At 50.4% G+C, this 25,707-nt stretch overlaps 1 protein-coding gene across 8 annotated transcripts in view; it reads left to right on the forward strand.

Annotated features, from left to right (window-relative positions):
• DEPDC5 (DEP domain containing 5, GATOR1 subcomplex subunit) overlaps positions 1-25,707 on the forward strand; it is a 1,004,325-nt gene that overhangs the window by 919,292 nt on the left and 59,326 nt on the right. For all 8 annotated transcript variants that reach the window (XM_069619835.1, XM_069619836.1, XM_069619838.1 and 5 more), the window contains one exon: positions 19,661-19,721. In XM_069619835.1, the coding sequence (XP_069475936.1) occupies positions 19,661-19,721 (61 nt within the window). The remainder of the gene's footprint in view (positions 1-19,660; positions 19,722-25,707) is intronic.

The following is a 25,707-nucleotide window of genomic DNA, read 5'->3' on the forward strand; positions in this document are numbered from 1 at the left end:
GAAGCTTATTTAGTTAGCGATGGCGAGACCATTCTCTTCCAAACAATCCAGGGAAATACGTTGAAGTGCCTCACCATCGTTGCGGCTCGAACTGCTAGCAGCGTAGGGCGGGCTATGTGAGGGTGGGGCAAAGTCGAGCAAACATAGGGGGATGCCGAGGTTAACGGGTAGAGGGGTTTTGGGATTTGGGTTGGAAGATTATTACAAGTGCGAAAGGATGTATGGTTTGTGTTCTGGTAGGGACACACGCGTGGCTGGTAGAAAGCCCTTGAGGGGGTACATTAAGGGGCCCCCACGCAACGGACTGACTCCAGGTACTTCAACATGGCGGCGCGCCACTCTTTTGGTTGGTTAATAATTTTAGAAAGGGGCATAAGGGGGTAAAGGGTACATGAATGGCGGCAAGGGACATGCAGGGCACAGGGTGGCTCAGCTAAATCAAGTTTTACGTACACCACAGTGACCCATACATTTGTTTTACATAGGTCGACATGTCGGTACATACAAGCGCAGTTAACACCGGGCCGGACGTGGTAGAGCTCGTGCTATCCGAAGACGGCCAGACATTGGAGGAAGCGGCCGGACCATCGAACACGGGGCGAGGAATGGACACACAATCTTGGGCAGAATTTCTAGCCCTCACCAAGGTCTTGGGGTGGCAGGTGGCCATGGCAAGGATGGGGGGCCCGACAATCACCAACGTAGGCGCCATCCCGGGAAGCAACCCAGCCGGGGGCAAAACCGTGCCGGAAAACAAGGATTCGACAAGTGGCGAAGGGGCGGGGGCCCACGAGAACGCACCTGCTGGTGGGGGACAGGATGGGGGGCCCCCCCGGAAGCGTACGGCAAAAACAAGTGGGGGCCCACACGTAAAAAAGACAAAAAGGGACCTGGAGGAGGAACTGGCAGCTTTGAAAGCAAAGTTGGGGGCGACACCGGCACCACACGCGACCGTGCCAAATGTGCCAACGCCGGCACAGCCGCCCGCCCCGCCGCCTAAAGCCCAACCGAAAGCGATAACACCGCCAGACCAAGGGGCCGGGTCGGTACCAGGCAGTGTGCCTGTGGGCAGTGAGGGTGAGTCGGAATTTATCCAAAAAATTGTAAGGGCAGTGTTGGCAGCGCAAGGGGCAACGGGCACATCAGCCCCCAAAGCAAACAAGGCACCTGGGGCAGCCACTACGGGAGCAAGCAGGGTATGGCAGGGGGGGATGAAGGCGCAATAAGCAGCATTCCAGCGACCAGCATCATTGGCAGCACCGGGGTAGAGGCCACAAATACCAAATTACCGCCAGCAACAGGGGGCAATTACTCAGCATGGCTTCTGCCGGAGTGGGTGAAACAAGAAATTTGGGAGGGCAAGTTCATTGACATATTATCGCTCTTGGAGCACGAAACAAAGGGCAATGACACACTGCGGGGAACTGGAGGGAGGGAATTAGCCAAGGCCAGAAAAAGAGTGAGGCCGGCAGAAACCCTGGAAAATTGGCTTGCAGCATTTAAGATATTGTCTCAGACACTTAACCAAAAGGACCCAGACCTGGGCCCACACTTGATGGCATACAGGTCATGCGTTATGCATGAATATAATCAACAAGGCGGAAATGAATGGTTTTTGAGAGACCAGCGATTCCGTTTACGAATGGAACATGATCCCCAACTAAAATGGAATCATAAGTCGGTCGAGGACTGGCTGGAGTCTTCCAGTGGGACAATAGAGCAAGCGGATGGGACAATCATGTTGGCGGGAGGGCGCATCAATCCCTGGGCAGAGGCAGGGGGGGACGCTCGGCAGTAGGGGCGGGGCTAAACAGCACAAGTACGGCCCCCAGACCTGCGGCACCAAGGGAGGGGCTGATGGAAACAACAGCATTCGCCAATAACTTGGGGCCACAACCGGTCCGGGGTAATACAGGCACAGTACACCCGGCCCCCCCGGAAGCAATATCCAGGCCAACAGGGGCAGGGCGATTGAACACTGGGGGCTTAAGGACACTGGCGTACTGCAGATTTTCCAATGAGGGGGTATGCAACTGGGGAGCGACTTGCAAATTCAGACATGCTTGCTCTGCCTGTGGGAACAACGGTCACCCAGCACGGTGGTGCAGGGGAAGGCCAGCGGCAAGTGATCAACCAAAGTGAGCGCTGGGAAGGGCCTCAATAGGGAACATCAGGGTCATTGGTCAATTGACGTCATGTATGCGGTGGTTGCTGTCAAAACTAACACTGTATACTAAAATAAACAATTTTCTTTTAAGGTGCCTCGAGAATTGATTCATCAAGAGAAGAGGGGGCAAGGGCACGCACGGCAACGGGAGCAGGCACAAGAGCCAGCATTGGTAATGATGGGGGATGGGGGAACAAAAAGGGGGGGGCAGACGGGGCCGGGGAACGGCCTTAATAGCAAGGGGTTTTCCCCCATCAAGGTTGATAGCTTGCTCACATGGCTGGGAAAGTACCCGGCCTCATTAGGGAGGGACACACTAGCTCAGGGGTTCCTGGAGGGGTTCCGCATCCCTTACCAAGGACGCATTGGGGCCAGAACAGCAACTAACGCAAAGTCTATTTTAGAGTGGGCTGATGTGGCCAGGGCAAAGATTAACAAAGAAATCTAATTAGGAAGGAAAGCAGGACCTTACCAGGGTCCCCCATTCAGCAAACCTCATCATCTCCCCTTTGGGGATAGTACCAAAGAAAGAACCGGGGAAGTTTCGCCTAATACATAACTTGTTGCATCCCAAAGGAGGCTCAGTGAACGATGGATTGGACATGGAGGCATGCTCAGTAACTTATGCATTGTTTGACCAGGCCATAAACTTGGCACGGGCTGCGGGAAAAGGGGCGCTAATGGCAAAGGTGGACATAGAAGCAGCATTCAGGTTGCTCCCGGTTCACCCGGACAGCTTCTTCCTTCTAGGCTTCCAGTTTGAGGGTCAGGTGTACGTAGATAAATGCATGCCAATGGGGTGCAGCATATCTTGCGCATATTTCGAAGCATTCAGTTCCTTCCTCGAATGGGAACTTAATAAAAAGGAGGGCGGGGGGGGGAAACGCATTATTTGGATGATTTTCTGTTCATAGGAAGAGAGGGCACGAATATTTGCGCAGCACTTCTCGAGAACTTCTTGGTATTAACGGAGGAGTTGGGAGTACCTCTGGCGGGGGACAAAACGCAGGGACCCTGCACCAAGTTAACCTACCTAGGGATAGAAATAGACACAGTTGAAGGGACATGCAGATTACCGGTAGTGAAGATAGAGGAATTCATTAGTGACATAGATAGGGCATTACAAGGGGAGAAGGCAACCATCAAAAACATACTGTCTTTGGTGGGTAAGTTCAACTTTGCCGCCAGGGTGATACCGACCGGAAGAGTTTTTGCAAGACGTCTGGCGGCGGCAACTGGAAGGCATGAAAAGGGGTGGCATAAGGTACACCTCGGGGCGGGTGTGAGGGAAGAGCTCAAAGTATGGCGCGCCTTTCTAAGGGAATTTAACGGAGTATGTATATGGCAGGCCCCATGGATGGCATGCGCACAGTTACAGCTGTTCACTGACGCGGCAGGTAGGGTGGGATTCGGGGCAATATTAGGAAAGGAATGGTGCCGGGCTGACTGGCCTAAGGCATGGGTAAGGAAGGGGATGTGCAAAAACATCACCATGTTGGAACTATTCCCAGTGGTGGCAGCAATGCACATTTGGTCGCGCGAGCTGCGTAACAAACGATTAGTCGTGTGGTCGGACAATTTGGCAGTGGTACAGGCGGTGAACACGCATTCAGCAAAATGCCCGGCAACGTTGTGCCTATTACGCCATATGGTTCGCAAATGCCTGGGGATGAATGCAGCCATCAAAGCACGACACGTTCCCGGGGTGGATAATACAGCGGCTGATGCACTTTCTCGTTCACAGATGATACGGTTCAGGAAAGCGCACAGCCAAGCACAGCCCATCATGACTCCGTTCGACAAGGAACTATGGCAGCTAGTGAGTGGGGTCAAGGAATGAGGAAGCTCGCTTCCAGAGCCTTAGCGGGGAGCACTTGGAATCGATACAAGGCCAACTATGATACATTTTTGTTGCACACCAAGCATTTGGAGGGCGAAAGCATGGACAAGAGGGTGGACGGTTTTGTGCTTTGGGCAAAGGGGATGGGAAAATCAAGATCATGGCTGGCAGGACACCTTAGTGCAGTGGCATTTCATAGCCAGCTGGCAGGCCAGCAAGACCCGACGAAAGGTTTTCTGGTGAGAGCTGCAATAAAAGGGTGGAACAGGGGTGGTTCGGCCACGGCAACAGCCCCTTCAACTCTAGTGAGGAAACCCATTGATTTTGAATTATTACAAAAGGTCATGACAGCAACTACAAGGGTGTGTTACTCGCAATATGAATGCATTATGTTCAAAGCATGCTTCGCACTGGCCTTTTTTGGGGCTCTACGGATTAGTGAGTTGGTGGCTAAAGCCAAGAACGACCAGAGTTGCAGAGCCTTGTCATGGGGGGACGTACGCCATATTGGGGAGGGGTTATCAGTCAACATTAGGATATCAAAAACAGACCAGAAGGCCAAGGGAAGCGAACTGGTGTTGGCCAGATTGGGACGGGAGGCGTTTTGTCCGGTCGAGTGCACAACAGCATACTTTGCAATCAGGGGGGGCCAGCCGGGGTATTTATTCCGACACAAGGACCGAACCCCACTCACCCAGTTTCAATTCAGGCGAGTCTTAGAGGGGGCGTTGGCAGGTTCGGGTGTGGATCCGGGCCAATATTCAACTCACTCATTCCGCATAGGCGCAGCAACAACAGCGAGCAGGGAAGGGCTGGGGGAAGACAGGGTCAAAAAGATTGGGAGATGGTCATCGGACAAATACAAATTATATGTGCGCTAACGGAATCGATGCGTTGGCATCCAGGGTCGGCGGGGGGGTAGGGCAGCACATGAGGCAAGGGGGCACTAACTAGGCCACACAAGCTAATACAACCAATCATGTCTCCACAGAAGCCAACAGGGTATGGGTCGTGGGCCACTCCTTCGTGGCCCGGGCAGCGGCCAGAGCACGGAAGGCGTTTCGGGATGGGAACTTGGGCCTACGGAACACACAGATTAGTTGGATCACCAAGGGTGGCTTGAAAGTCAGATCCGTATGGGCGACATTGGAACAGGCGGCGCAGCAACACCCTTCGCCCGACATTATCTTGTTACATATAGGGGGAAATGATTTGGTGACTAAGGGAAGGAAGGATTTGTCAGAACTCTTGCGAAACCTACTAAACAGGATAGGGAGGACTTTCAGGGGGTGCGAGGTGATGTGGTCCGAGATAATCACAAGACAGGAGTGGAGGGGGGCGTTACGCCACAGGGCCATAGAGGAAGCAAGGAGGAAAACGAACAATCGGATGGGGAGTTTCCTGAAAAGCAGGGGGATGGTTTGGATTCGGCATCCCCTCATCACTCTAAAAGTACCCGGGTATTTTGAGGGGGACAGGACCCACCTGTCCGAGGTGGGCACCGCCATGATGTCCTTAGAATGGATGACGGCACTTAAGAACGCGGGATGTGTATGAGGGGACGCGGCTCAGGAAGGGGGGGGGGGAGTTGGGGTTTATCACCCACAATGCCATGGAATAAAGAAAGGGAGTGCCCTGTGCAAGCAAGCTGGGGGGGGGGGAACTCTCCGCTGCCGGCAGCCAGCAGAGAGTCTTGGAGGAGTCACAGGCCAATCCCCGAACAAAGCACTGACAGACCTACAGGGGAATGATCAGCCAAGAGTTTAGATGTACGGCGCCCCAAGAGCAATAGGCTTGGGGGAGGCCCTGGGTAAAAGGGGAGGGATGTAGGAGACTTGGGAGCTAATTCCAAGACAAAAATTGCGGGGGGGGGGGGGAACGAACAACAAACTCAAAGAGGGCAGCAAGAGAAGCTGGTTGGGGGGGGGAACAAGAGGAGAATACGGGGGGTTATGCTATGGGGACAAAATTACAGGAAGGGGGAAGTCGTCACGAAGGGGGGGACATGAGGTGGGGGAGGAGCTTGAGGAGGGATTCAAGAAAGGGAAGAATATCGGGGGGAGCCCGGACAGGGAGGGCCAGAAAGGACAGGAAAGAGGGGGCCTGGCGGGGCGCAGCAAAGGGGGACCGGGGGAATGGGGGAGACAGTTGGGAAAGGAAGGAAGAAGGAGGGACAGGGTATCCGGAAGAGATATGACACCAGCAGGGGGGGGCACCGGGTAAGGCTTCACCGGGGGGGGGCTTGGGAGAGAGGGAACAGGGAAGTTTTTGGGGGCTCGGGGAGACGGAAGGGAGACCTGGGGGTTGCATAGCTTAGATAGGACTGGGATTCCAATACCAGCAACAACGGGGGGATGTAGGGGGGGCAGAGTAGAGTTTGGAAAAGAAAAGGTTAGATGGACGTCGCAAAGCGACGACCAACTAGGCAGGCAGAAAGTGGTGGCCGGCATCGGAGGGCGGTGTCGGCCCGAACTACAGATATGTAATATGTGTAATGTTGGGGCACTTGTGGTGGTGCCGGTATAGGAACCTGAACATTAGCGAGGCACCGCGTGGCTGCCGGTTTTAGCTAGAGCCAGAACAGGACACGGGGGAAGTGTGCGGGGGGGGTCGGGTATTCACAACTAAAGACCTAGAAAAAATGTGGGCATGGGGAAATACGGGGCGGAAATCAAATCACAAACGGCAGGGGTAGAGAGAGGTGGATAGCCAGGGCTGGGCTCAATCTGAGGCGTCCACCGGACGAGGACGATGAGGGAGGGAGGGGGGGTAAGGAATCCCTAGGTAGCCGCACATTGAGTAGTATATCAGTGACGGTGAATTATGGATCGCCTGTAAGATAACTCCAAGACTTTATGCAAATAAAGCTGCTGAGGCATTCTAATCTTCCAATCTTAAACAAAGTGTCGGTGTCATTATTTGCTTCCACATGTAGTGTATGACTTATGCCGGGAGATAGGGGGGGAGACGGAGGGGGGCACGAGGGGTCTGGATAAAGAGGGGGGGAGGACAAGGCACTGGGGTGCCCACGCTAAGGGCTGTCGCCGACCGACGTTTCTTGTGAAGGCGGAGCGGCTGCTGGAAACTCTCCTGGGTCCACAGCTGCGTGCAAAGAAGAAGAGCGGATGCAAAGGGTCGCCGCCCGACCAACGTTTCTTGTAAAAGCGGAGCCGCTGCTGGAAACTTTCCTGGGCTACAGCAGCGTGCACCCAGCGGACTATCCTGCAAGAAGAACCATCTGGTGAAGACGATCTGACAAAGTGAATCCAGGTGGGGCTTTGCGCAGCACGGTCATCCACAGTCAAAAGGTGATGGCGTGGGAGGAACGCTCAGGTTGGCGCCGGGTGAAAAAGTTTCGACAAGGTGTTTACAGCACATTCACGTCTCATCTAAAGCAGAAGAATACATCCGTAGAGGTTTGCTACTTGCGGGGCCCGGGCCGAGGTCACCTTAGCAACCACGCACACCAGGCAGAATATTGGAAGCAGGACGCCACAGAGATGTTTTTACATCCACAGCATTCAGAGAAAATTGCTTTCACTTTAAAACCGCTCAAGGAAGAACGAAACAGAGCTGCCAAAAGAACATATACTATAAAGATCACGTCTTTTCGTCGCATCAGACAAACTTAAATAAGCGGAAATAAGTAGAAACATTTCACACAAGAAATCGGAAGCAAAACGAAACGGAGCAGTAAAGAACTTTAAGAATAGCATGTTTGGTGACAGGGACCGAAGCGACTGGCCCACTAAAAGCATGGGCTGCTCCCACTATAAACAGCACAGGACCAAGTGACATAACTGCCAGTCCAGCACCAGAAATGTTGATGATCACCAGTGCTCAACTGGACTTAAAATTAAAAACTTTAGAATCTGAAATACTTAATAGGTACAAGAAATCCTTTGCATGGAACATCGATATGACAATAAAGGATGCCATATGTGCTAAAGAATTCATAGAAATATTCTCGCTCATTGAGGCCCAACGCAAAGGGAGGGATGCTTTCAGGGACCAAAAAAAAAAATAGAGGACAAGGCCATAGCCAGAAACGCTCACATAGAGCGGACCTGGGACAACTGGCTAAAATCATTTGCCATTTTAGCCACAATTTTTCTAGAAAAATTCACGGGAGATGGGATAAAACTGTTGGCATATATGGATAAGATCACAGAAGTCAAAACTTCATATGAGGGGAACTCCTGGTTAGCATACGACATAAGGTTCAGGAGGAATATGTCTGAAAGAACAACCATTGAATGGAATGAAGTTCATAATGACCTATATTTAATGAACGGCAAGCCTCCATCAGAGGAGGAGATCTCCCAAACAACCAATAAAACAAGTAAAACCCCTCAGGGAGGAAATACACATTCAGAAAGTGAGAAACACAAGAAGGGAGAGCAGCCCTTTTGTAAAAATCAGCCATGGGTAGCTAGGTCAAATACCTGCGGTCAGAACAAGTCACACAACCAGGGCTCATGTCGAGGGTACACGCAGGGGGACGGAGTCCACCCACTTTTTTCAGAGGGTGGACTCCGTCCCCCCAGCTTAAATGATAAACATTGAATTTCCGCTTTGAATTTATGCATTAAAGACGACTACCCACAGTCGTCAGGTTTGTAGGCAAGACACTTCACCACTGTACTGCATAACCTGGTGAAAAATAACAAACAACTAAAGGTAAAATGTCTCATTTCGGTACTGCAAATCCCAGGAAAAACATTTGTATTGGTTCTTGGAGATTAAAATATGCACATCTTTTAACTTTTTTTAAAAAATCACTATTAGAAGAAACAATCCTATCTGGGTTTTGTGTGCATGTTGTTTTTATGAAAGTCAAATGCCATTCGTCCTATTCAATTTGAGTGGTTATGCAAAGGCAACTTAATGAAATTTGCATATTTCACCTTGATATGCTAAATTCTGGCGATGTCACATCCCATTGCATTTGTTGATGAGTCCCCCCACTTAAATTTTTAGGACTTGACCCCTGCACACAACTCCACAAAATGTACAACCACATGCAGGAATTATGGTCGAAATCAGTGCGCATGGGGAAAAGAATGCTGGTACAAACACAACTGCTCCAACTGCGGGGGGGAACACCCCATCAGCAACTGCACCAGGCTACCGGTCAAAAAAAAAAAAAAAGTAGATCAATAAAACAGTACATTAAGTACAGCTGGAACCAGGCAGAACCCCCCATCAACCCAGAAGCTTCAAGGAAGCACTAATGTCTTATCCTGATAAAGAAGTCAGCACGACAATTGAAGTAGGTTTCAAAGAGGGTTTCATCATTCCTTTCAAAGGGGAAGGATCACAAAAAATCACAAAAAAATTGGTTTCAGCAAAAGACAACCGAGAGATATGTGAGAAAAAATTGCAAAAGACTTAAAACTAGGTAAAATAGGGGGCCCATGGGACATAATACCATTTCCAAATTTTTTAGTATTGCCACTCGGTCTAGTACCAAAAATGGAACCGGGAAAGATGAGGTTAATACATCACCTATCATGCCCCAAGGGACAATCACTTAATGATGGCATCCCCCAAACTGAATCAGCAGTAAACTACACCCACTTTCAGGAGGCTCTAAGAATAATACAGGACTGCGTCAGGGAGGCCCTGATGGCATAACTAGAAATAGTCCGCTTTTAGGTTATTACCAGTCCATCCAAACGCACAACAATGGCTGGGTTTCACGTTTGAAAAAGAATTCTATGTGGACAGATGCCTCCCCATGGGCTGCGCAGTATCCTGTGCGCTGTTTGACCAATTCAGTTCTTTCTTCCAGTGGGCATTTCAGAAGCAAGTACCAGGGACCGGAGTAGTACACTACCTGGATGATTTCATGGTAATAGGCCCAGCCGGCACAGAAGACTGTAGGAGGGCACTAGCAGAATTAAAGGAAATGGCTGCACGATGGGGCATTTCCCTAGCAGCCGAAAAAAGACCAATCCATCAACAAATATCATTTTCTTGGGGGTCTAAATAGACACCTCTGCTGGTTTATGCAGAATCCCAAAAAAGAAAGTGGAAGAACTATTAGAAAAAATTCAAAACCTAACCAAAAAGGACAAAGACACAGTCGGGGAGTTACAATCCCTGGCGGGCAGTTTAAACTTTGCAGCAAGGATAATACCACAAGGGAGGGTATTCTCCAGGAGTCTGGAGTTTAAAATAAAATCATGCAAAAAATGTGAAAAAGGATTAAAAAATCTGGGCGAACTTCCTCACGGATTTCTAAGGAGCTGCACTTTGGCGTACGCCATTGAATTCAGGGGCCAAAAGGGTCCTTTTTACAGATGCAGCTGGAAGCAAGGGCTTTGGGGCCTTGTTACACACAGAATGAGTAGTAGGGCAATGGCACGATGCATGCAATGCAGCAGGGTGGGCCAAGAACATCATCCTTTTAGAAATTCTACCCATCTGGTTAGCTCTACGCATATGGGGCAGGCGCCTAGCAAACACTGAACTTTCTGCATGGTCTGACAACATTGCGGTGGTAGGAATTGTCAACAAGAGAACGACCAAATGCCATTTGGTGCTCAAAGTCCTATGAGCCATCACAAAAGTAACACTTTACGAAAACATTGTTGTCAGAGCAAAGCACATTGCAGGAGCAGATAACATTGCTGACGCTTTATCTCGCTTTCAGTGGACACAATTCCAAGAGCTAGCAGAATAGAAAAACTTGCACCAACGCCGAACAGTGGGGGCCGGGATGCACAACTTCAACCAGGCACCTCAAACACGGGTGCCAGCAGTGTTCTGCCTACAGAAAATACGAACCCTGACACAGGATTCCTACTAGAGATGGCAAAAAAGCATTGTCAAGCAACACTACAGCCCAATACAGTAAGTGCTAGCAAACAGTTTTTAAAGTGACAGGCCAAAACCATGGCGAGTTAATAACGATAAAAGACATAGATGCTTTTTTAAGGTGGGCTCACAACCAAGGTTTTAAAAGAGTTTGGGCAAAAAGACACCTCGTGGCAGTATCTTATTTCTCAAAGCTATGAGGCGACTCAGACCCTACACAAAGCGCATTAATTACATACGCGCAGAAAGGCTGGGGGCAAGGTGGAAGGAACCCAAATAGATACGCGACGCCCGCTAGATTTTGTGAAATTGGTTAAGATATCAAGTTTATTAGACGGCATATGCTCTCACCCATATGAAACACTATTGTTTAAGACAGCTTTCTCCCTCACATACTTTGGGGCATTCCGTGTAGGAGAGCTCATAGCATCCAGCACAAAAGCCAACAATGGGCTAGGCATGATGGAAACCAGGGTAAGAGGGGGCAGTGTCACCATCGAAGTCCAGCAGTCGAAAACAGGGGCAAAAAGAGTAATAAACATTTGCTGCATTGACGATGCATCCAACTGCACAGTATGCATAACCGATCTCTATTGCATTCAACGCACCAAGGTGGAGGGGAAGAATCCTAATACACAGAGACTCCTCGGCCCTAAGCCACTACCAATTCGAAGGGGTTTTGATGAAAACTATTAGTAAAGCGGGATGGGATCCAACAGAGTTCGGCACCCATTCCTTTAGAATTGGGGCAGCAACCACTGCATAGCAGGGTGGCATTGGTGCGCAACAGGTAAAAAAATAGGGGGGTGGAAATCAGACTGTTTTCAAAGATATATCAGGCCCAAACTAATATAGATTTTCTTTTCCTCCTCCCGCCACCAAAAAAACAGATCAGGGCGCACCGCTAAGATCAGCCTAGATAGTCGGGCACTCTTTTGTATTCAGGACCGGGAGATGGGCCGAAGAAACAAAGGAGGGGATGAGCTTCTAGGAACACTATTGCATCATGGTGGGGCTACAGAGGTCTCCACTGGTCGGAAATTCACGAGAAACTAGCCAACCTAGTCACCTACAGGAAACCGCCCGAATTTCTGATTATTCATTTAGGGGGAAATGATCTGGTAAACATGGGGAGAAAAAGGCTGTATGAGGAGATATGCACCTCACTGGCCAGCATCGCCCACAACTGGAGGGACACGGACATTTACTACTCCCCAATCTTGCCCAGGAAAACTTGGCTGGGGGCCATTTGTTACAAATCAGTGGACACATTCAGAAGTAAGTTAAACAGGGGGATTGAAAAATTCTGTATATGCGGGGGCATGGGGTTTAAAAAACACACAGCCATAACCATAGGCAACCCCGACCTCTTTCACAAAAACGGGACTCGCCTATCTGGTTTAGTTATGGAACATTTTCATAGACAAATAACAGACTGCCTAGCTACCAGAGGCTGTCACTAACCTAACTTTTGGGGGAACCCGGGCAGCCGACAACAAGCCCGTATGTGGCGGCACGGGCCAGAGGGGGTAACCTCAGGACCTGGTGCCCAAAAGTACAATACTATGATATGTGATTATTGCTTATGTTTTTATGACCATATCTGAACTACTAATAACCTACGGCCTTTTATTGCCAACACCTGAACAAAGGTGTGGTGTGATACTTGGGGAGGGTGGGAGTAATACAAACCACAGACACCCCAATATGCAGATGTATATTTCGAGGGGATGGGGTCCTCCGACGTATTCCATATCTATGACATGTAATCACCACAGCTGTGCTGCTTCGGAAACTTTTTTCGGCTCCTGCGTCGATGACGTCGATGCGCCGTCGTCGAGGACCTCCTCCGACGTCCGACGTCATCCGATGTGATAAGTAGGACGCACGACGCTCGTAGCCTCAGTTCCGTTTTTTCCGCGAACGTGTTGCTTCGTGATTCTCGGTTCACGCCTCGACTCTTTAGAGTTCTGTTCTTCTCGGTTCTTCGAACCTGTTCGTTTTGGGAAAATCCTTCGTGTGAAGATGTCTTCTACTTCGTCTTCGACCCCGCGTCCGGGTTTCAAGAAGTGCAGGGAGTGTGGGTCCAAGATGTTGGTGACGGACTCGCACGACGCCTGCCTCTGGTGCCTTGGGGAGGCCCACGACACGGATGACTGTATCGACTGCCAGTCGCTCACGTCCAAAGCCTTACGCGAACGTAAGAAGAAGTTGTCGGTAGGTCGGGTGTCCAAGCCCAGGAAGTCGAAGTCTGCGGGGCTTTCGACAGATGATTCGAGGGGTGACTCTCCGCGTCATCGTCGGAAGTCTCGTGGGTCTCCTTCTAGGAGTCGGTCTCGCCACTCCTTAGCCTCTTCGAGGCATTCTCGGAAGCGCCAACACCGGTCGTCTTCCAGGTCCTTTTCGGAGGACTCTGCCCGGCACGTCGCTTACCCCACCAGCCGTGCGACGCCGGAGGAATGGGCTTCCTTCGGGACGAAAATGCTGGCGATTCTTGAGTCGCAGGGTACTATGCCGTCCGCGCCCCCGAGTGGGGTCGGTCGTGAGAGGTCGAGAGACACCGCTCGCAAGAGTGGTCGGCATGAGTCACGGGAGAGGTCCTGTTCGGACAAGGAGACTCGTTCTCGACGTACCCGTTCCAGGTCCCGGTCCTCGACGCGTTCGAGACCGCATGCACCTGTGAGGTCTTCGAGGAAGACATCAACGTCTGAGGCGTCGAGGGCGTCGACAGGCTTTCTCGAGGCTCCGGCTCCGAGGAAGTCGTCGAAGCCGTCGACGCTCAGGTCGTCGAGGGACACGCTCGGGGCTCCGGCTTCGAGGGCTGTGTCGACGCCGCCGTTGCTGGAGGCGCTGCATCTGACGTCGACGCCGATTTCCTCGACGCCGATCCTCTCGGCACCGATGCCGGTTCTCTCGACGCCGGCGCCGATTCGCTCGACGCCATCGACGCCTTTCGTGTCGGAGGTACCCCGTGGCACGGGAGAACCCCCTAGGAAGGCTCTGGTTAAGAGCAAGCACTCTCGGGTGCCTTCTTTTCGCCACCTGGACTATATTTCAGAGGCGGATGAGGATTCTGATGGCCTGGTTCCTAGTCAGGTTCCAGATGAAATTGTCTCGGGCCATAGTCAGTTTGACGATTTGAGACAGTCACTGCATGATGCCAGTGGACTGGACACCTCTCCGGAGGTGGAGTTTTGTAGGCCTGAGCCTGGCTCTCATGCCGATTCCTCGTACCAGCGCCTTATGGCTAGGGTTTCTGAGTACTTGGGATGGTCTGCTCCCCCAGGGGAATTTGTGCAGGATGATCTGACGGATATCCTTGATGTTGGTCCCCCAACTGATCCGGTACTGCAGTTCCATATGGCTTTACAGAGAAGGGTGGCGGCGGCTTGGACTGCTCCGGAGAGTCTCCCGGCGGTGGGCAGATCCTTGTCGCGAAAATACCGTCCAGCCAGTAGCGACCCCTGCTACTTGACCAGGCACCCTACTCCGGTGAGTTTGGTGGTGCAGGCGGCCACGGCCCCGGCAAAGCAGGCGTCGTACCCTACCATCCCTCCTGATAGGGACGACAAACGTTTTGATGGCTCGGTGAAGAAAGTGTTTTCTTCAGGTGGTATGGCGCCTCAGGCGGCCAACTCCATTTGTGCCTTGTCTCGTTTCACACACACTCTGTGGAACTGTGTTGCGTTAGCGGCTGAACATATTCCCGAAGGGGACGAACGGGATGGTTTCCTTGCTATGGTCCTGGATGGTAAGGATGCCATGTGTGAGTCCGTTCAGTCGGGTTTGGACTTAGCTGAATGCGTCAGTAGGTCCATGGCGGCGAGCACTGTGATACGCAGGTTTGCGTGGTTGCGGAAGTCGGGGTTTGCTCCTGATGTGCAGTCTCGGCTCCTCAACATGCCCTTTGACGGTGAACACCTTTTTGGCAGCAAGGCTGACGAGAGCCTTGAGAGGTTGCAGACCTCGAAAGCTGCAGCGAAGTCGTTGGGCGCTGCGGTTCGCCAACCTCCGCCTTTTCGTCCTAGGGGACAGCAGTGGAGGGGTGGTTCCTTTCGCTATTACTCGTGCTTCAGTAAAGCGAGAGGAGCTGGCAGTCAAAGAGGCCAACGCAGGGGTACCAGAGGTGGACGACAGGGTACCCGTGGTGCCAAGGCCGCTCGGGCAGTTGCCTCTTTGCCCTCAGGTAACGCTGCGGCCGCTCCCACTCAGTCATGAGGCCATGTCCCATGGTTCGCCGGTTGGGGGAAGGCTGGCGCAGCATCTTGTAGAGTGGCAAGCCATTACTTCAGATGTGTGGGTTCTGGAGATCATAACCCACGGCTACTGTCTTCCCTTTCGGCACAGGCCTCGCGACAATCCACCGGGGAACCTCTCTTTGCAGAGTCCGGATCCGCTCCTTGCGCAGGAAATTCAAGCCCTGCTGGAGAAAGGCGCCATAGAACTGGTGCCTGTAGCGGAGAGGAACATGGGATGGTATTCCCCTTATTTTTTTATTTCGAAGAAAGACGGGGGATTGAGACCCATCATGGACTTGCGCGGTTTGAACAAACTCCTCAGGAAGGACAAGTTCAAGATGGTTACTCTCTCTCAAGTCCTCCAGGCCCTTCAGCTTCAGGACTGGTTGGTGTTACTCGACCTCAAGGATGCTTACTTCCTTGTGCCGATCCATCCCAAGCACAAGAAGTACCTGAGGTTCGCGGTTGGCGACTCGCACTTTCAGTTTCGGCTCCTGCCGTTCGGATTGACCTCCGCCCCGAGGGTTTTCACCAAGCTCATGGTGGTGGTGGCAGCGCATCTCAGGCAAGGGGGGATTCACGTCTACCCCTACCTGGACGATTGGTTGATCAGGGGGAGCTCTCCCGAGCATGTCCTGGATCATCTGTCCGTCACCTGCCACTCCCTTCACAGGCTGGGCTTCTCCCTCAATTTAAAGAAGTCCCATTTGACGCCAACACAGCGGCTCCAGTACATCGGAGCAGTGCTCGACACTTCCCTGGGCCAGTGTTTTCCTCCCCAGGTGAGGGCTCTTCCCATTCAGCAGATGGTGCACAAGTTTCAGCATGCCCAGACGCTCCCAGCGTTCGAGTTCTTGAGGCTGCTCGGCCTCATGGCATCCTGCATTCTTCTGGTGCCAGAGGCTCGCCTGCGGATGAGATCTTTGCAGTGGGCGCTCAAGACGCAATATTCGCAGTCCTCCGGCAGGATGTCGGACCCGGTTCAGGTGCCGCCCTCGGTCGCCCGGGACCTTCTGTGGTGGGCCGTCAAAGGCAACTTGATGAAGGGGGCTCCTTTTTGGCTTCCCTGGCCGGAGGTGACGATCGTGACGGATGCATCCCTCACGGGTTGGGGAGCTCATGCCAACGGCTGACAGTCAGCGGTCATTGGTCTCCGTCGGAGTCCAGACTCCATATCAATCTGTTGGAGCTGAGGGCCGTCAGGCTAGCCCTGAAGGCTTTTCTGCCGACTGTGCGAGGAAAGAGTGTCCTGATCCTGATGGACAACACAGTGGCCATGCACTACCTCAACAAAAAGGGGGGGGGCAGGGTCACTTCCTCTGTGCAGGGAGGCGAGGCAGCTCGAGTTCTGGCCCATCCAGCAGGAAGTTTCGATCTCGGCAGTTCATCTGGCCGGAGACGAAAACGTGACGGCGGATGCTCTGAGCAGGCAGAGCACGATCTCTCACGAGTGGGAGTTGGCTCAGGAGATTCTCCTGGAGATCTTCGCCCTTTGGGGGACCCCTCAAGTGGATCTCTTCGCCTCCAGTGTCAACCGGAAGTGCGAAAGGTTTTGCTCGCGGGAATTTCCTCCAAAAGGAGCCTTGGGAGACGCGTTCGTGGTGGAGTGGTCGTTCCCGCTGCTGTACGCGTTTTCTCCAGTCCCCGTCATCCCGCAAGTGCTGCGGAGGTTACGGAAGTTCGGTTCCCGGATGATCCTCATTGCTCCGGCGTGGGCTCGGAGGACGTGGTACCCGGACCTTCTCGACTTGTCCATCTTCCCTCCGCGTTGTCTTCCCTACCGAGACGATCTGCTCTCACGGGAGGGGGGTCAGGTTCTCCATCCAGAGGTCAGATCCCTCATCCTTCACGCTTGGCTTCTGAAAGGTTGAGGTATATGAATTGGGCCCTCCCTGAAGACGTGATGGAGGTGTTGCTTTCGGCCCGAAGGCCAGCAACAAAGTCTCTGTACCGTTGCCGTTGGCGTAAGTTCTGCGACTGGTGCCGAGTTCAGAATGTGGATCCTTTTGCATGTGACATCCCCATGGTTCTGTCCTTTTTACTTTCTTTGGCCCACAGGGGCTTGCAAGTGGGTACCATTAAAGGTTACCTGGCGGCGCTGTCCATCTTTAAGCGCTCGTCTGAAGAGTGTTCTTACTTTAAAATCTCTTTAATTTCACAGTTTCTGAAAGGGCTCACTAATGTGTTCCCTCCGTCACCTTTCCTGGTGCCCGGTTGGGATTTAAACCTTGTTCTTAAGTTTCTTATGGGTGCTCCGTTTGAGCCTTTACATTCTTGCCCTTTGAGGCTGTTAACTCTGAAAACTGTGTTTTTAGTTGCGGTTACTTCCGCTCGCAGATTGAGTGAGTTACAGGCACTTTCAGTTAAGCCACCCTTCACTGTATTTCACAAGGACAGGGTTGTCCTTAGAGTTCGTCCTTCTTTTCTTCCGAAGGTAGTGACGGAATTTCATTTGGCCCAGAAGGTTGTTCTTCCGGCATTCTTTCCTCCTCCGCATCCTGGTAAGGAAAAGGAGAGGTTCCATAGGCTTGATCCTAGGAGAGCTTTAAGCTTTTATGTTTCACGCATGTCCCGGGTCGAAGTGGACGATCAACTCTTTATTGGTTACGCTGGAAAGCGTTTAGGGCAAGCTGTGACGAAACAGACTTTGTCTCGCTGGATTATTTTGGCCATCTCGGAGTGCTACCGCTTGGCGGGTAAGGACCCACCGGCTGGCTTGCGGGCCCATTCTACCAGGGGTATGGCTGCATCTACTGCCCTGCAGAGGGGTGTTCCTATTCGCAACATCTGTGATGCAGCCACCTGGGCTTCAGTACATACATTTGTACGTCACTATTCCCTTGATTCCATCCGAGCACAGGATCTGGCCTTTGGCAAGGCGGTCCTTTGCTCTGCTATTTGATTGGCTATTCTAAATTTTGATTCTAAATTCTTTCCCTCCTCCTTGCTCTGGTACTGCTTTGGGAGTCTGTCATAGATATGGAATACGTCGGAGGACCCAATCCCCTTGAAGAACAAGTTACTTTCTTACCTGGTAACGTTCTTTCGATGGGATGGTCCGACGACGTATTCCATATCGCTCCCGCCCTGCCTTCCCCGCTGCAGAATTTCTTTTGCGATTGCAGCTTACGTTCCGCAAGGCTTTGTGTCTGACTGGCAGTTGACTAATGTCACACGTTCTGGGGGAAAAAACTACAACTGAGGCTACGGGCGTCGTGCGTCCTACTTATCACATCGGATGACGTCGGACGTCGGAGGAGGTCCTCGACGACGGCGCATCGACGTCATCGACGCAGGACGCCCGCGCCGAAAAAAGTTTCCGAAGCAGCACAGCTGTGGTGATTACATGTCATAGATATGGAATACGTCGTCGGACCATCCCATCGAAAGAACGTTACCAGGTAAGAAAGTAACTTGTTCTTCTGCCTGCATATGAGTCCACCAGTTATGGGCAATGCTGCCAGGCACCAAGCGAGGCCAGGTAACTGGTGCCCCATGGCAGCAGGCATGGGAGAGGGGCAGCAACCCACAACCCAGGGCAGGCTCCCCCTCTCTTTCACCTTGGCCAGGCGACATGCAGTCGCAGCACCGCAAGGACACAAAGGAAGGGCGAGGTGTGAAACAACACTTTGCCCTTCCTTACCAATTAGGCGCTAAGCAATCAGGATATGCGGATGCAGGAGACCAGGGAACAACAAAGGTATGCACCCCTGGGTGCTTAGACAGCCCCCACACGTACACACAAGAACCCAGGGTTAACCCTGGGTCCTATGTAATTAGCTGCTTGCAGCCAATCAAACACAGTTTGGGACCCTGCACGGGGACCCAAACACTAGCGGGTTCACTGTGAACACAGAGTCTCGCCTACTTTTTCTTCTCCACAAGAACCCTCCCAACCTAGATAAATGGAGAGAAACAACGGAAGAAATGACAGGACACCGTATGGTGACCACACACAAGTCGTGGGACAAGGAAGGCGGCACGGGCCTGAGGGGGTAACCTCAGGACCCGGTGCCCAAAAGTACAATACTATGATATGTGATTATTATTTGTTTTATGACCATATCTGTACTAATAAAAACCTAAGGCCTTTTATTGCCATCACCTGAACAAACGTGTGGCGTGATACTTGGGAAGGGTGGGGGTAATACAAACCACAGACACCCCAATATGCAAATGTATATTTGTGCCTGGATATGGGTTCACCAGTTACAGGCTGTACCTGTGGCGGCCGGTTTCTGAGGCGTGTACAGGCTGTACCTGTGAGGGCGTGTTTCTGAGGTGAGCATAGGCTGTATGTGTGGCAGCGTGTTTCTGAGGTGAGCATAGGCTGTACCTGTGGCAGCATGTTTCTTAAGCGAGCATTGGTTGTACCTGTGGCAGCGTGTTTCTGAGGTGAGTATAGGATGTCCTGTGGCAGCTTTATTTCCACATTAAGTGTAGCTTGCACCTGTGGCATTCTTTTTTCCAGCAGATTGTAGGTCAGACCTGTGAAGGATAGTTCTCAAGTGAGCGTAGCCTTATTTGTGGAAACTCTTATACACTGCCCATGGCCTGTGCTAAAGTAACCTCTTTTTTTTGTTTTTTGTTCAGGCTTTGAACCCGAAACCTATTGGGATCGCATGCATCTTCTGCAGGAAGCCATTGCACACAGGTATGTAGCAGGGCCTACAGAAACATCTCTTGTAGCTGCGCACCGTTAACAACCACCCTTTGGGCATGCTTTTGGTTATGGACCAACATTCCTGTGTGCCACTTCTGGACAAGTGTGCTTAGCTATCATGTCTGCCTGTGCATCATCTGTGGATGCCAGGAGAGAGGCGGCCATTCATTATTTGCTACCTGGGCCATTGGACCAAGCTGAAGCATTGGACCATCATCCTGCATATGGTCTCTAGTCATCATGCCCTCGAACGCAATCAACAGAGAATCTGGCTCCTGTTTAGACGTTCTGATCACCATTCCAGTTAAAATGTTATTCTTCATAATGGGGAGGGGCCACATCACCCAGAGGGCCACAACAGTGTACTTTACGACCCAGGATGAGTTGACGGGCCCTGAGGACCCTCGCACATGGAAACAAGGCACAATCACCATACACTAATTGATACGCCAGTCACAAGGTTGAGTTCCCAAAATCTAGGGTTTATTGCAAAGCAAATAGTCTGTCGGCCGACTGGATCTCACGTCTCGCAACGTGTGTTACCAGACCTCGTGAGACGCAAGAGCCCGAACATGCTCCAACAGAGTCACATATACAAAAACAACATCATACAATCAGTTTGTGACACATCAAAAACCGCCCATAATGTATCTTCCTGAGCAGGGGTTCGATAATTGACAATTATGACGAGTATGACACCTTCTAAGACAGTGATTTAGCAACAGTTGCAATTGCAGAGGCGCAGACAGGATTCTTTGTTATAAAGAACAAAATGCTCTTGTTCTTCGAGCAAGCTGTGTTCGTAGGAGACACATTCCAAAGCATGTTATCTTCTAGTTATCTTCTAGTTTCTATTTGTGTGCTAGGGGTCAGCTTAATCTATGAGGGCCCGCAAAAGGGGGGCCGTGAAAAGAGGTTAAATTCAATGCATTGAGGACGCTAGAAGTCATGGGGGCCTGGCAAAAAAATCCCAAGAAATGAGAGGGCATGTCGCCTTTGCAGTGGCTCCAATACTGAGACGGCAAAGCGTCTCCGGATGGGAGTGTGTATCCCTCCCTGGGTTAAAACAGCAAGTGCTAAGGTCAGTGGGCAGGCTTGGGAATCCCAATGCAGAAGATCTGTAGATCGCCTTCATGAGCGGCAACAGTGACGACACCTGTATTTCTTACATGATCGCTTTCTGGAAGCAGAATTTACCAACTTTACAGGATCTTGGGTCTTAAGGATTTTCTGTCCCTAATATGCTTGTGGGGGGTGTAATGAGAATGCAAATGCTCCCTATTGTATTGGAATATGATGGTTTTATCTATGTGGAATGTATTAAAAGTTATTTTGACAACTGCACAATACAAATAATTAAAAAAATGTTTTAAAAACAGCATGCAGATACTTGGGATTGGAGTCCAGCCCACCTCTTAACTGAAATGAACTGTCAATCCTGGGTGAGAAATTCCTTGGTTGCAAGGCAATTCTAGCTCTCAACATCCCAGACGTGCCCCCTAAAGACAGGCAGGAAGGTGGGGACCAACACAACACTTGGTCTATGGCTATGTCAACAACATTTGACCAAGAACTAATCGCAGTGCATGCACAGACCGCAACTGGCAGCACTGCGCTACTGTTAAGATGTCCGTCCCAACGCTGGCTGCCCACACCTTGTACAGCGCTCTGCTGCTCCCGAGCTTGATCCGCACTGTAAACAAAGAAACACAAATATAACAATTTGGTCTTGCATAAATTAGATTTTTTTTAAATGGATCCTGATTTGTTTTTTCTTTAAAACCTGACATCACTAAGAAAAAGTGCAGTCGGTTAACTGATTTCAGTGAGACCATGTTTGTAGAAGGATTGTAACCTGTTTTACACATAGAAGACAGCCCAAAATGAATTTCTCTTGACCATTGGTTGGACCCATTTCAGACACGCATGGGACAATTTAGGGAGACGTGCAGTCATTTTAATTTGTCAAAATCCCATCAGTTTCACAGCGATTTGAGAGTCAAATTAGCATGAGAGAGTTATTAATTGGCACATGCCCTATTGAGCCGAGAGATACTGTACTTGAGTCGGCTGCTTTTCTGATACAACTGTTTACTCATGTTAGGCTAAGTGTAATAACCCTCATGACTAACACCCCCACAACCAGCCTCTTTGTGCGTTTGCTTACTAATGATTGCGTACCATATGTGGATTGCAAATCACTATGGCCATCGCATGTGACTAACTACATTGTGGTTCTTGAAAACATTAAGCAAATTCAGGCTTGGCCTCCAGGTTAAATACTTGCGATAAGAAGTATGACCGCTATGCGGTCAGTGGAGCAGTTGTAAATGATTGATTATATATCATGTAGCCACACATGAGACCGGTTTCCCCCGCTCTAATCTCTCAAAGACGGAGTTCACGCATCAGTGTTGTCCCCACCACCTTTTTGCATCTTTCGTCATTTTGAGTGACCGGTTTTGAAGTTGTGACTGCCTTGTGCCATACATTTTAGAAACAGAGTTCCTGCTGCACACCACTGTTCTTGGATTAACACCCATGGCAGTGGGATTTCAGATGCCCTACTAGATGGCAGCTAGCATGAAGTGCATCAGGTGTGTTTGCCCAGTTTCTGTCTTGTAGATCTAGCGGCAGTTAAGTTCAGAACTCAGGGGTAGATTACTGGGGCAGTGGGTTTTCAGATGCCCTACCAGATGGCAGCTAGCATGAAGTGCATCGGGTGTGTTTGCCCAGTTTCTGTCTTGTCCATCTAGTCAAATTCAGAACTCAGGGGTAGATTACTGGGGCAATGAGTTTTATTGCACCATGCAGGTTCGTGAATCCTGAACACCATTTACATCTTTGCAGTGATAACGGGTCATACAGTAGTATAAGTGTACATAAGAAACATGCTAAACCATAACTTTTTGGGATCTTTCAAATAAGGTGTTTCGCACAAGGGCAGGATTCACCATTAGGGTGATATAATCTGTGGCTGCCGGACGACACTGCATTTAGTCGCCCACCACACAGTTTAAGGTTCCTTCCTTATCCATGTTTTAGCTCTTGCACTATCTGAAATGTTGTCAGGCTGAGTCCGATGGTTAATTTCACATCCTTACTGTTCATGGCCTGTAAGAATTTCATTGTATTTTCCCTTATTCCCTCCCTTGCCTTGAAGCGCTTTGAAACACATTGTGTGTAGGCGCTATATAAATAAACTATCATATCATATCAAGGGCCTGAGCGAAGCAAGGGTTCCTTAACCCAGGGGCTGTTGCCATTACTGGCATGGCCGGGCCACCGCCATGTCCTATTACCATTAGTGCTCGTGAAAAATCACACGCAGGTGTTAAAGGCTAAAATAAACTATTTAAAAAAAGACAAACAGACTTCCCTTCAGTCCTGCGACCTCGCTTCTGGGAGAGGGAGTCAGTTTTCAGTGATGGTTATGATGAAATAATCAACATCGAAAGCAGACTCCCTGTAACGGGAAAGGCGTGTCACAGGAACAAGGGTAAGTGAGTTTTTCAATTTTTCTACTTTGTTGTAGTCTTTAGCACCCGCGCCTGATTTTTGGCAGGTGCTAAAGGCAGTGAGGGGGGAGCAATCGAGGCACAGGACAAGAGGCACACAGCACTTGAGATGCCCGTAATGCGGGTATACACCAGTGAATCAGGGCTTTAAGTGGGGCAGTGCTAGCCGGAGCTGAACCCTGGCAGTTTGTAAATTCTTCTTGACACAGGGCTGGGCCCGGCCGCCTCATGGATATCAACTACTGAAATGCACTTAAAATCCTGCTGTACGCAGTCTTCTTTTGCCACCAAGCGGAGAAAAGATGAAGCGCGCTTCAACAAGTTTTGTTGTAAGGGGAAGGACACATTTGTGTCCAGATGTTGGTGGGCTTGATGCAATCAAAAGCTCGACCTGGGCAGTGGGAATAGGAGGGAAGGCACAGCACTCTGCATGGGTGGGATTACTGATCTAGCTGCTTCATTGACTCCTTTATTTCATGATGATCTTCTGCAGCCTGTATTGACAAAGAAGAGTCCTTAACGTTTTGGTGGGGCAACCATTAACAGCGTGCGACCGCAGATAGAAATTTGCTGAGTGTTAAAGGCCCTTCATCACTCCTGAGGAATTTGCACTGTGTTCTACAGGCAGAAATTAATCTGGGTTTCAGTTTAAAAAAATAATTGTACTTTGTAGCTTCATCTTTTTTTTTTAGAGCAGGAATACATATTATCAGTACAAACAGTGCACATTTTTAAAGCAAAGTACAACACAAGATCTTCAGAAATTAGTTTGTATTTTCTTTAAAGATCCAGTACTACTTTTTGCATTGATACATCATATTCACTGTTCATCATGATAACAAGGTGTTCTTAACTTCTCTTAAAAATATACTAAAACGACCATTATGAAATAAAACAATTCTTGTCTATTTGAACCCACCAATTGGTTTCTGTAACTTACTGTCTTTTTCTTTTTTGTGGGAATGACCCTTTTATTCATTACATTTTCCAGTGTTATGCTGATGACACACAGCTCTCCTGTAAGCTTCCCTCGTCTACCTCCTCTCCTTCCTCTCTCATTCCCGGTTGTCTGACTGCTATTCAGGCATAGTGTGCTGCTAACGATCGCTGCCTTAATGCCAGTAAGTCCGAGATCCTCCTCATTGGGATCCTTACCCCTCCTTCCCTCCTACTCTTTGGCTGCCCTCTTTGGGCCCCCTTGCCAAGAAGACCCACTTTCAGCTTCACCTCCTCAGAGGCATTCTCCCTTTCCTTAGCTTCCCCCAGGAACCCAATGTCTCCAGAGCTCTGGTCCTCTCCAGGCTTGACTACCGCAACAGCCTCTTCCTCCCTCCACCTCTTTCCTCCCTCCACCCCCTTCAACTAATCCAGAATAGGATTGCAAAATGTATCCTTGGCCTCAAGCCCAGGGACCACATCTCTCCAGCCCTAACATTTCTCCACTTGCTCCCGGTGGCTGCAAGGATCAAATTCAAGACCCTCTGCATCATCCACAAGGCTTTCTGGGGACTGGGATCTCACTACATCAAACTTTCTCTTCCTAAATACCTCCCTGCTAGAGTCCTTCGGTCCTCTAGCTCCAACTCTCTGCAGATCCGACGTTTCTCCAAGCAGAGAGTGCGGGGTAGATCTCTTTCTTCGGCAGAAGCCTCACTGGAACTGGCTCTCTGCCACTCTGTCTTGAGCCGGATCTTCTTAAATTCCAGAAGCTTTTTAAGACTGTCCTTTTCTCCTCCTCTTTCCCACTCCCCCTCCCTTGCTAATCTCCCCCTGCCACTGCAACTTGTTGCCTGGTCCCTTATGAGTCTTACAGGGGCCAGGTCCTCTTCTATCAGTCTACCCCAGCACCCCTATAACTAGCACTTGCCCTCATGCACCCTTCCCTGGCTAGCCACTGAGTCTGGTCCTTCCCCTGTCCTCTCACTAGTTTACCCTTACCCCTATTTCCCCCTAGCACTTCCCAGCCCCTAGGGCCCCCTCCCTCCAGCACTTCACCCTCCTCCCCCTTTCCCTTATCCCATCCCTTCCGCCCAGACCCATCCCCTCCCCATGCACTTCTTGCCACTGCACTTGGACGATCTGAATGTCACAATACCTATTAGGACTGTGACTGTTGTTTTCTCCTCTGTGCCCACCCCTTTTTTTGTCTTGTGGCACCTGGAAACACTTTTTGCTGAATAGGCCCCATACAAATGTTCAATAAAGAAATGCATTAAAATAAATGCAGTCTCCCTTCCATGGGTATGTATTGTATGGGCATACTGCCCTTACCTAAGCCTCCTGCCTTCACCTTTGGCTATTTCAAGCACATAGTGCATGCCCCCGTGTGAGAGCTCTCTATCCCACCCCTCCCACCCCCCTATTTTTCATTCCAATTAAAGCACTGCCGTGAATAGAGCCCGCATTCCGAGCTGCCTGATCGGCTTGTACCCCCACCCAGGTTGCTAATGAAAGAAACA

This window comes from Ambystoma mexicanum, chromosome 10 (genome assembly GCF_040938575.1).
Source record: "Ambystoma mexicanum isolate Mex_15411 chromosome 10, UKY_AmexF1_1, whole genome shotgun sequence".
Taxonomy (NCBI): Eukaryota; Metazoa; Chordata; class Amphibia; order Caudata; family Ambystomatidae; genus Ambystoma; species Ambystoma mexicanum.